The sequence below is a fragment of the Arachis hypogaea genome, chromosome 16 (genome assembly GCF_003086295.3).
Source record: "Arachis hypogaea cultivar Tifrunner chromosome 16, arahy.Tifrunner.gnm2.J5K5, whole genome shotgun sequence".
NCBI lineage: Eukaryota > Viridiplantae > Streptophyta > Magnoliopsida > Fabales > Fabaceae > Arachis > Arachis hypogaea.
In genome coordinates, this window is record NC_092051.1 from 137,211,306 (window position 1) to 137,223,396 (window position 12,091).

At 34.8% G+C, this 12,091-nt stretch overlaps 1 protein-coding gene across 2 annotated transcripts; it reads left to right on the forward strand.

The window, feature by feature from the left end:
- The first annotated feature begins 2,113 nt into the window (after window positions 1–2,113).
- LOC112755209 (DExH-box ATP-dependent RNA helicase DExH17) lies at window positions 2,114–11,082 on the forward strand. 2 transcript variants are annotated; one of them, XM_072221285.1, is made up of 29 exons: window positions 2,114–2,263; window positions 2,941–3,017; window positions 3,324–3,507; window positions 3,794–3,955; window positions 4,345–4,582; window positions 4,680–4,716; window positions 4,811–4,857; window positions 5,070–5,107; window positions 5,244–5,265; window positions 5,386–5,598; window positions 5,716–5,872; window positions 5,967–6,018; window positions 6,583–6,654; window positions 6,783–6,832; window positions 6,944–7,061; window positions 7,142–7,205; window positions 7,324–7,407; window positions 7,499–7,624; window positions 7,715–7,911; window positions 7,994–8,182; window positions 8,294–8,545; window positions 8,626–8,675; window positions 8,838–8,855; window positions 9,300–9,379; window positions 9,479–9,677; window positions 9,794–9,831; window positions 9,909–10,265; window positions 10,347–10,636; window positions 10,744–11,082. In XM_072221285.1, exons 2-29 carry the CDS (start codon window positions 2,950–2,952, stop codon window positions 10,930–10,932), a joined length of 3,591 nt encoding a protein of 1,196 aa, XP_072077386.1. In that variant the 5' UTR covers window positions 2,114–2,263; window positions 2,941–2,949; the 3' UTR covers window positions 10,933–11,082. The 2 variants fall into 2 exon arrangements, with proteins under 2 accessions (XP_072077386.1, XP_072077387.1); XM_072221286.1 differs by having other exon boundaries at window positions 10,752–10,925.
- Window positions 11,083–12,091: the final 1,009 nt, after the last annotated feature.

Here is a 12,091-nt window from a genome sequence, read left to right on the forward strand (position 1 = left end):
TCGCGGTGACCCCCGGCAGCCGCAACAAATGATTGGTAGGTTTTGCTTGGTCTAATACCGGCCTCCTCGTTATTCTCTATTGTACGACGAATGGACATGCTTAGTTCCCTGTGCTGTTTGAGCATCTCTGCTTTACTTGGACAGCAAGGGTGTGAATGATCCAGCACAACCTTTGAAATGATCCAAGCACTGACATCCTTCAATGTGTGTATATAAATTCTTGCAGGACAGTTTAAACCGGCTGTCGGATTGGTCTTCTCGGTCGGAGATATTTTAGATTTCCATTTTCCTCTCTGCTACATGTAATCAATTGATTCTTAATCTCGTTTCCCTTCCTATTTGTGCTCCGAACTCTTGTAGAAAAACCTGCAGCCTTGGCATAGTTTCTGTAAAATTTTTCAGCATCTTCAAGGGTGGTAAAGGTCATTCCAACCTTCGGAACAAACTGGTCATCAACAACAGAGAGAGGCTGCAGAATACACCATGTCAAAAACTAAAAATATACCCAATCATTGCTGATATAATACACCCGAACCGCAACAACTCAACTAAAATAACAAAAAAAAATCATAAACTGTAAATACACTAGCTACAGAATACACCATGTCAAAAACTAAAAACACACCCAATCATGTCTGATATAATACACCCGAACGACAACAACTCAGCTAACATAACAGAAAAAGTCATAAACTGTAAATACACCCACACTTATCGCAAAAATACACCCAAAAAAATTCTGATCTACACCCGAGCGTCTGCTATAAATTCCAGATAATTAACCAAAACTAATACATTACATTCAATCCACAGATTCATGTTAACGTGTTAGTTTCACAGTCAATGTTCACGAATTATTTAGCCACACAATGCTATTCAAATGACTGCAACAAAATTCAGAGTAATCATATGTAAATCAAACCTCAGGAACTTCGTTAGATTCAAATTCATAATCCACTTCGCCCTGATTCAGCTGACAATCTGAGGTTGAATCATCCATAATCTTCAAAACGAGTTCAAAGTTTGATTTCAGAAAACAACAAATCAAATAGAAAACGAAGCTGGAGTTGCAGAGAGAGGAACTAACGTAAATCACGAAGAACATACCAGTGAGAAAAGAGGGGAAAATAACGATCGAGAAGAAGGAGGGAAGACGCGCGAGAAGAAGAACGAGCAAATCTGAAAATAAGGAGAACGAAGAAGGAAAGAAATCTTTTAAATTTGGTAGTTATATATACGCGGGATCTTATATAGCGCGTGTATTGGACGTATGTGTAGCAGCGCGTTTTTTGGGTTTATTCCTTAATGAACTTGTAAAGCATACAAGCCCTAATGGCTTGTATGCAGAGCTTTTCTGTTTTTGATACACCAAATACGTGGTTTCATTGTGTAGCGGAATGGATAGACTGGATAGTTGATCATGTAGTATGGTTGTAAAATCCAAAACTTTTATTACACGATTTTTAATTTGAAAAATATTAAGAAATCATCAAAATTTATTATTTTCGGTTATTTTTTGTCATTAATTAACTATCAATATTTAAAAATATAAGATAAAACTATTAGATTACTAAACTAAAAGAATTGAATTGATGATTAATTAATAATAAAAAAATAAATTTTAATGATCACTTAATATTTTTTAACTTTTAAATATTAATAATTAATTAGTGACAAAAAATAATAACTTTTGACTATCCTCTAATATTTTTTATTCCATTTTTAAAATGGACTTAGAAAGATTTAAGTCGTTCGGTTATATTTAACGGACCTAATTTTAAAACTACAGTTAGAGAATAAGCATAAGTGAATAAATTTTAAAAATCTTAATTAAAAGACAAAAGTATAATATTTTTAAAGTAAAAGAATTTTTTTGTGACAAATAATTGAACACTACTTTGAAATTATGTATTAAGATAATAAAACATAATTAATTGTCCTTAAAAATCTTTTAGATTATCCCGGTGAAAATTAAATGTTATATTTTTTTTAAAGAAAAAAGAAAAGGAAAAATAAAATAGAGCAGGAGCCAGGGAGAACAAGTTCCGTTGTGATCCCGCCAAGAGGACTTCACCAGAGGTATAAATAGTAAATACCACTTCTTTTCGACTTCGTTTAGTTCTGCATTTTGCTCGTTGAATCAATCTTCTTCGGTTCTTCCTCTCTGATTTTCCTCCGTTCCTTCCACTTCCTCACTTCGGAAACGCACACAAGAACGCGAAATTGAGCAACCTATTGCCTCTCAACTTGAGGAACAAAACTAGTATCGTTTTTCTTTGCCCTGTTTTTTTTGTTTGTTTGTTTAATTTTTCTTTTTCGTGCACCTCATTTCTCCTTTCCTTTGTTGCTTTCATGTCATAATTTGCATTCCGCTGTTTACTTCAATGCTGTATGATCTCAAAATCCACGATCTTCCATTTTCTTTTTGGGCAAATTACGATTACGATGGACTCTGTATCCTAGAACAGTGAATAATTCCAGATTATGAATTGGATTCATCATATTCTTCGACTCGTGTCATTTACTTTTCTCCCTTGGTTTCTGCTGGCATGCATTTACGTTTCACGATTGACTTTTTTTTTAAAAATATTTTCTCGTTAGTTATCCGTTAGTAACTTAGTATGGGATTCAATTTGAATATAATTTCTAAAAATGGATCTTATGTAAATTTTTAGGTTTCTCAGAAATGGTTGGATATTTTTCTCTCTCACGTTTTTCGAGTTGACTTTTGTCTCGCTATTTTCCCCCCCGATATTGCTCTAATTTTGGCATGTTTACTGTATATCACTACTGGCTGAATATTAGCTGTTATAAATATTGGTGATATGTAATCCAATATTACAATATTGGAATTGTTATGTTACTTTAATTATGTATGTCTCTATATTTTATACTAATGCTCTCTTTTTTTCCCCTCCCTCAACTTATGTTTGTCTTCAGCGTTTTGTCATGGACACATATTCTTTGAAGTCGGTGTTCGATTTGCCAGCACCTTTTCGTTCTTGTTTTAGTTTCAGGTATTGTGTTTTTTTCTATATGAAGGATACACGTTGTTGAACATAAGTTCATATACTATGAAGCTTTAGCTCCTACATTTTGATTTGATCATTGCCAGTGGTATTTCACATTTGACCATCATTCATGGTTTGATAAAGAAATGTGATCATAATTTATTTCTGACATGACATAAAATGTTGTGATTTCCCCATACACTTTCAAAGCTCTGATTGTCTAGGATTAAGACATAAGCGGAACCTGAAGTGATCTCATAAGGTTTGCTTTCTTGATTACTATAAAGAGCTTTCATGTTAAATGGAGTGCAGGTATTTTAATTCACTTCAGAGTGAATGCTTTCCTATCTGTTTCCACTCTGATGCAAACATGGTCATCTCGGCCCCAACTGGGAGTGGAAAAACAGTGCTATTTGAGCTTTGCGTTTTGAGGCTTCTCTCCAGGTTCATTTCTGCAGATGGAAGATTCATACATTCAAAGGGGTCCCTTAAAACAGTAAGTTCCTTTCCTGAAGGGCATCAGCAGTGAATAATGAAAACCTTTATCATGGCAATCCTTGTGAGGAGTAATTTAATTTGTGCAAGAGAAGAAGACTCCTATCATATTTGCACCATTTTCCAAATTCTTCAAAAAAAAAAAAAAACCTGTTGTGCTGTAACATAAACATTGGGCCAAGCTTTCGCACATGGTGAATCATAATGAAGTTTACAACTTTAAACATTTCGACAGTGTCATTTCCGTAACTAATTACTGCAACAATGATTTCATATTTTGTTTCAAGGTCTATATTGCCCCATCTAAGGCTTTAGTACAAGAGAAGCTCCGTGAGTGGAATCGCAAGTTTGGTCCATGGGGAATAAATTGCCTGGAGCTCACTGGAGATAGTGAATCTTACACTTCAAGGAACATTCACGAGGCAGATATTATTCTGACTACTCCTGAGGTCAGTATGTCAATGCAAGTTATATAAACCCAGGTGCAAGACCACGCATTCTATAGCTTTCTTTGCCTTTTCTTCTTTAAAATATTAAATGGATATAGATCTCAATATTATCTTGGATTTAAGTATTTTAATATTGTCCCCACAACCAAAAGAACGAGATGAAAAACTGAACTGGAGAAGTTAACTCTTGTGTCATAAGGTAGGATTCCCTCATTGGCTTTTCAAAAATAATGTCATTTCATGGTCTTTTCCCTGGTATTGGTTAACTTTAGTTGGGATCGTTGCAGAGTTATATTCACACACGCACAAGCAGTAGGGTAACTGAATATTTATAGTTCACTAGATATCAGCTATCAAGTGGTGAAGTTGACTTCCTTTCGTATGAATAGAAATTTGATGCAGTGTCACGTTATGGGATAGAAGGTGGTGGCTTAAGCTTTTTCAGTGACATCGCACTTCTACTTATTGATGAAGTCCATCTGTTGAATGATCCACGTGGAGCAGCGTTGGAAGCGATTGTTAGTAGAATAAAGATCGTTTCTTGCAATCCAAAAATGAAACTAAATCCTCTTGCTCAGGTGCGCTTGGTTGCTGTGTCGGCCACAATTCCAAATATTGAGGATCTAGGTAATTTTGTTTTAATTGATTTCATCACAAGAGTTACGAATATAATATGTAAACGTAAAAGTTGGAAAATTTTAACATAATATACATACTGTTGCAGCTGAGTGGATTAAGGTTCCTGAGCAAGGGATTAAAAGGTAGGTTTTACCACCACATCCATAAGATAGTGTGTTGCATAATGTTGAAAGGCAATACCCAGAGAAAATACTATTTTCTTTTGAATACTCACAGATTTGGGGAAGAAATGAGGCCAGTAAAGCTGACAACCAAAGTATTTGGTATGCAAATAAAAAGAATGTAGCCATCTATAAATTTACTTTTTATCAGTTCTGTATTTTTCATATCATATTATCATATCTATACAGTGAAGTTGGATACTTAGATATGTTTTTCTTTAGGAAAAGTGATGTATAGTGGTTATTGTCTTGGCTCATAATCATTGAGGTTATTTTGACAAGTGCAAATTTGTTGTACTATTAAATTTGTGCAGGCTATGCCCCAGCCAAGAATGACTTTCTATTTGAGAAGGTTTGTTTCCAGTTGACACAATTCAGATGACATCAATCTTCAATGTTTGCTCTGTGCTGTGCTATTTTAAAAGAAATCGTTGAACCAAATAAACTTATCACTGTTTCTAAGTTTTATTGTTTATACTTCCATGCAGCGCCTTCAAAACTATATTTTTGGTAAGGAAGCATACTTCAGCCTACTGCTTAACAAATTTGTTTTAGTTCGTAACTTGTTTTCTGCTGTTGACATCTCTGTACAAGGTAAAGAATTATCATTCTTTTTTTAATCTCATTTAGATATTCTAATGCAATACTCAAGAGGAAAATCTGCGCTTATATTTTGTTCAACGAGAAAAGGAGCACAAGAAGCAGCTCAGCGACTCTCTCAAATAGTCATGACTTTTGGTCAGACAAATCCATTTATTAGGAACAGAGAGCAGCAAGATCGCCTGAGGGAGGCTTCTCTGTCATGCAGTGACAAGCAAATGCAATCATATATTCTTTATGGGGGTATGCCAGAAGTCTGCACCTTGTTTTGGATACAACAATCATACTAAAAAGCAATTCAGTTCCATGCATGAAAACTAACAGTAGAAGTCTGACATTTAGAAATTGCTTCACATATAGTTGGTTATCACAATGGTGGGCTTTGCCACAAAGATCGCAATCTTGTGGAAGGCCTTTTTCTCAAGGGTGACATTCAAGTACTTTGTACCACAAATACACTAGCCCATGGAATCAACCTCCCAGCACATACAGTTGTTATTAAATCAACACAGCACTTGTATGACTACAGTTTTTCTTTGAAAAATGGAAATATGCACTTCATTGATGCATTTTTTTCCCCAAGAAATTTAATGAAATCTAACTATGTCCAGCAACAAGGAAAAGGGTCTCTATATGGAATATGACCGCTCCACAATATTGCAGGTTTGTTTCTTAACATTTCTGATAATTTTGGCTTATCTGTGTATAATATTAAAAAATGGCAATGCATACAAATTAATTTCAGCAGTATCGATTCTCCTTAATTTGAACCACTTATACACGTCATCATCATAGAAGTAAGGACTTGTCATTTGTTCCCTGCAATGCAGGATTTGTTGTGATTTTCAAGATTTTATTTAGTCACTAACTATATGGGATAGGTTAAGATGTGCATAAGATTTTAGTGAATTTATCCTGTCAAAACGACCAATAATTTCATATTTTAAATAATGAAGCGAATAACATATATCTATCTATACATGTCAACTAGTAGCTGGTTTCAGAAAGTCATTTATAATAGAGTCTTCTCAGACATATAATCGTTGCACTTGAAAAACACAAACAGATACAGCCAGAAGATATCTTTACCTTTTTCTATTTATGCAATCTCACTGGCTACCAGAAATGGTAAGGGTGGGGAAGTCAATTCTTGAAGATTTTTCAGTGTTATGTTGTCCCATTATTGGATTGCTAATATAACATTTGGGGTAAAATTTTATTGCACAGATGTGTGGAAGGGCAGGGCGACCACCATTTGATGATACAGGCTTGGTTATAATCATGACAAGGAGGGAAACGGTGAACCGAGCTACATTCGCATGCATTTTTTACTGTCCTCCTCCTCTTAATCCTTTGAGATATCAGTCCTATATAATGCTTTTTTCACTTTTACTCTCCCAAAATTCAATTTACTCTTTTTATTTCAGGTTCATTTATATGAGAATCTCTTAAATGGATGTGAAGTAGTGGAATCACAGTAAGGCAGCCTCTTTCTAAGTTGAAGAAGGATATGATGGCCATGTTGATCCTGTTATGTAAACACACGGAATTTACGGTGGTTTCTCATTATGATATTTTCTTCAAATAGATTGCTTCCATGTGTGACGGAACATTTACTTGCGGAAATAGTTCAACTGACAGTAACTGATATTACAAAAGCAATTGAGTGGTTGCAATGCTCATACTTGTATGTTAGAATGAAAAAGGTATGTAATTTAGAATGTCTTTTAGATTTATCTTGGAGTTTCTCCAATTTGGTCTGATGAAAATTTTTATCTGCAAGCAGAACCCTGAGAACTATTCAATTAAGAAAGGAATTTCTGGTGATCGTTTAGTGAAGCATGTTCAAGGTGCAATTGTTGTCCTGCAGTTGAGCTTATAGCTTTCTATTTTTATCCCTCTCTTTCTCCAAGGTTTTTGTTTTCCTCCTATTTCCCTTCATTAATTATTGAAGCTATGTTATGTTAGATATTTGTGTTAAGAAAGTTAACGAGTTATCTCAGCACCAAATGGTAGAGATTGATGAAGATGGTTTCCTCTTGAGCCCATTAGGTATGTTATCTTCAAGTATAATTTATTATCATGCTATATTTACAGAAATTAGAATCCAAACTGGTTGCTGATATTTCCTTTTCTACTGCAGATCCTGGGAGGCTAATGACAAAGTATTATTTGAGATTTGATACTATGAAACAGATAATGAGGACACCTGAAAACTGCTGTCTAGAAGATGCACTTCATGTTATTTGCTCTGCAGAAGAAATTGCTTGTGCGGATATTCTCATTAACTGTTTTAGTGTCTAATGCAAATATGTTTCTTCATTAAGTATTGATATAGTGTTGTACCCGTAAAATGAAGGGATACAGCTAAGACGCAATGAGAAGAAGCTCTTAAATGAGATCAATGCTGATAAAGATGGACGGCTTCGCTTTCATATTCTTGGAGATAGAGGGAAAAAGAAAAAACGCATTCAAACAAGAGAAGAAAAGATATTTATTTTGGCAAATGACTGCTTAACTGGTGATCCTTCAGTTCATGATCTATCTCTAATTCAGGTGTGAGATTTTAATTCCTGCATGTTGTGCTACAGACCTACAAAAGTTAAACCCCAGTTATTAAGCAAATTTGATGCTACAGGATATGAATTCTATATGCTCAAATGGATGTAGAATTGCAAAATGCATGAAAGAATATTTTATTTTCAAACATAATTACAAAGGAGCTGTGAATTCAGCTCTTCTAGCCAAATCACTTGATCAGAAACTTTGGGATGACAGTCCATACCTGTTGAAACAATTGCCTGGAATTGGGATGGTTACGGCAAAGGTAATATGTATTGATTTTTATTTTGGTGTTGTCTTAATTAATATAATAGTGTCTGGTACTTGTGGACTTTCCTTTTAGTGCATGATTTGCTTGTTGAGATGTTCATTTCAGGCACTAAATTCAATGGGAATTAAATCATTTGAGGCCCTTGCTGAAGCTGATCCAAGAAGAATAGAGATAGTAACTGGTCGAAAGTACCCATTTGGAAATCATATTAAAGATTCTCTACTGTCACTACCTCCAAAAGTTGAAATTAAGCTTGCAGAAACTGAAAGCAATAGACAAGGAAAGTTCAAGCTAGTAGTAACGTTGACTAGGATATCACAGACAACCCAGTCAGTTAAACGACATTATGCTGATATGGTGTGTTTATTGAATGATTCCCCCAAAGGAGTTCTAGAATCTAATAATTAAAATAAGCATGTGAAACTTTTTTCTCACAGATTGTTGGTTTGGAGGAGGGCAACACCATTCTTTTTCATGAAAAAATAAGGTGATGGTGACTTTTCATGATTATCAGTGTGAACCACATAAGAAAATTCTATGAAATGAGTCATTGATGCTTTTGATTCCAATGTGTTTTGGTAACCTGTGAGTACAAATAGTTTGTTCCTCGTCTAATCAGAGTTTAATGGTCGTAAAATTACTGCTGCAGGGTGGATCAATTTTCCAGGTACGTAAACTAAATCCTTGACTGTTATTCTGGACAGAAAACAAATGACGTGTGGAGTGTTCTAGAACACCCACTCACCCATAGACATATGAAGGATTTTCAGTGTAAAACTGAAAGAAAAGATTACCCTTATGAAATGAATTCTTATATAATAAGCATTCATTTTATTTATAAAAAACCTTGGAAACATTTTTACATCCAGGTTTAAAGCACAGTGTCAGTGTCATATCCTACTCACTGACCTCATATATGGTGATGATGATGCCTACTATTTGTTTTGTTGGTGATGATTTTGCATTCATCATCTTCAACCTCAAGAAAGATGGTTAAACACTCAAATATAAGTAACTACCAATAGTTAACTGCTTTCTACTACCTACCGTTTATGTTCTGAGTCCCCTACACAAACTTTAAGCTAAGATTATTGCTTATTTCATGCTCAAGCCCGTACTGTGCAACAATTCTTGTGCCTGTCACACAAGGGAATCAGACTATCAAGGCTGATTTTGTATATGAGGAGTATAGTAAGATGTGCTTGATATTTATCTGAATTGTAAGTTTTCTCCAATAATTTTATTTGAATTGTGAAATTTATAACTCGATACTTTAATATCCACATACAGTTGGCATTGATGTTCACGAAAAGCTTCACATGGTGAAAGCGGGAATTTCAGTTGTTCCTTCGAAAAGAAACAAGAAGCAGGGTTTTCTTCCTCCACCCGAGGAGGTTTACGTCATAGAAGACGACAACATCACTATAGCTGATATACCAATGAAGAAGCTATCCACTCTGAACAAGGATAAGGAGGAAGATAATTCCATGTTGGTCATCTTTCCTTGAAATGTCTGACATAAGATATTTTTTTCTTCAAATCTATATCTCTAGTATCCTTGTTGAAAGACCTAATAGCTTTTGTATAAATGACTACCTGTTGCAGTCCAAGTTTCAAACTCTTGGATGAAGAGATAGAAGAAGGTACTACTCAAGAGACAATGTTATTTTCTTTTACGATTGTCAAAAGCATTCTTCCCTTTACTTGTTCGGTGTTGAAGGTGGGCATGCTCTTGAGGTTGAAGATGATGACTGCAAAATTATCACTGAGAAAACAGTATTTGACCACATACGCGAGAAGGCCAGAAACTTTTCTCTCCTAGCTGCATTGGATAATATTCGCTGTCCACCACTGGATGTCCTTACAAGAAATCATGCTCGTGAGAAGAGACCTGCCATCAGTCACGACATACTTGTTCTGGATGATGCTGACACAGCAAAAGTCCCTCAAACAAATCAGACTAATTTTCCTGCAGATCCCAGTAGGTTAGAATGCAATGATGCCAACCTTAAACTCACTTCAAATGACCAAAACTCAGCTGGTAGCTCAAATGATATGAACCACATAGTTGAAACAGGTAGACCTTAACTAGCATGCAATTTAACAATCAGTATTTTTCTTATGTTGAGTTAGCATTGTTTCCTTTCTATTCCTGTAGGTGTTTTCCTCCCTGATTCCGAAGCAAGAACATATGCAATGCCAACTGAAGAAACAGTTTTTGACCATATATTGAGAAAATCTAACAATTTTCCACAGATTAATAAGCCTGATTGCCTGGAGTCAGTAATCTGGAAAACAGAATTATTCTCGAAGAATCATCTGAACGCTGCTCTTGGTATTGCAACAGAGAGAAATCCATCAGACATGGTCACTGATAGCATTCTCAATTCATTTATGGGAAGTGTTGAAGCGGAAAAATATGCATCCGGTGTTCAAGTTGATACTGAGGTAAACATGACAAATCAACATAGATAGAGTCATAAATTGCTGTGTCAGGCACCAGTTACATTTGACCTTTCAATTTTGTGCTAACTGATAGTGTTTTGATGTTGAAGAAAAAAAGGTTACTGGACTCCGCATACTTTGAAGAGGGTGGCAAGAAGCAGCACTGCTCTTCTGGAGAATCAAAGGAAGTGAAGTCTAGTTTAAGTGAAGCAAGACAGTCCTGTACTTTGGAAACTGCATGCCAAATGAAGGAAGCAGAGTCATATCTTGGGTTCAAAAGTGTGTTTTCATTTCTATGATATGATGACTGCTGATAGTACCGCAGTAAGGAACTTCGACTCGTCGAACTAACCTTTAGTTTTACGTAGGAAAACTATCCGAGGCACAGAAGTAAATCATATCGACCACTTTATTTTGAAATCGTATACAAAACGTTACCTTCTGCTTCAGTATCATATCTTTACTTTTACATTTTGCTTAAATATACGAGAATGTCTATGGTGTGGATGAAAAAAGAAAAATATCCATACTTATAGAACAATGTGGTTTAGGTGTATGAGTGACACCTGTGTCTGTTATTTCTGTTTTCTTTCATATTTTACAGTTAAAAACATTGCAAATTTCAGTTTTTTATTTTCTTTAATTTAGGATTAATTATACTGTTATGTTTTAATGGCACTGAGTTTTTTGTATTATATTGGGTCAAATAGAATGCATTCAGTTGGACCTATAAACCTGTCCTTTCGTAGCATCTTTGTTTATTTTTTTTTTAAATCATGGAAGACTTTATTTTGTTCGCTTTTGTCAAATTCCTAATTCTAACGTGGAAGACAAATCTTAATCCTAACCTAAGAAAGCTACGAAGGGACAGGTTTATTATAGGCCTAACTGAATGCATTCTATTTGATCCAATATAAAACAAAAACTCAAATGTCATTAAAACTTTTAAGTTTTAACAGTATAAATTAATCATACATTTATAGAGACAAAAACTGAAACTTCGTATTTTCACTGTAGGCTATGAAAAGAGAACAGACACAAGTGTCACTCAAACACCTAAACACATCATCATCTACAAGCATTTTTTGCTCGTTAGTCGTTACACGGTCCAATAAGAAGTGACTCAACAATGTCCCAATCCTCTTACATAGCCCACACCAAGATACGACTTTGGAGGATCATAATAATCAGAACCAGGTTAACGTGGTTCACCGAAAATCAAGTTGTTACTTTCTCCAAGTATCACCTCAAAACTACATGGTTACTAAAACCTAGTTTCGTAGTATCATAAATACTTAGGCAAATCCAAAATTCAGTAGAAATAGATTTTTTCAATTTTATTTTCTCAATTGATGTTGCGAAGCATACGTTTTAAATGGAACAAAAAAAAGACATGTGAGAGAAGATGCTGTATAATAAAAAAAATATTGAAAACATCACAAAGAAAAAAAAATTAAG

Bases quoted from the DNA above. Each gene is read 5' to 3' on its own strand.
- LOC112755209 (XM_072221285.1), top strand. From the start codon at position 2,950: ATGGACACATATTCTTTGAAGTCGGTGTTCGATTTGCCAGCACCTTTT. The intron at 7,206-7,323 runs GTGCAATTGTTG...ATGTTATGTTAG, and splicing joins TTTAGTGAAGCATGTTCAAG to ATATTTGTGTTAAGAAAGTT. The intron at 7,912-7,993 runs GTGTGAGATTTT...TTGATGCTACAG, and splicing joins ATGATCTATCTCTAATTCAG to GATATGAATTCTATATGCTC.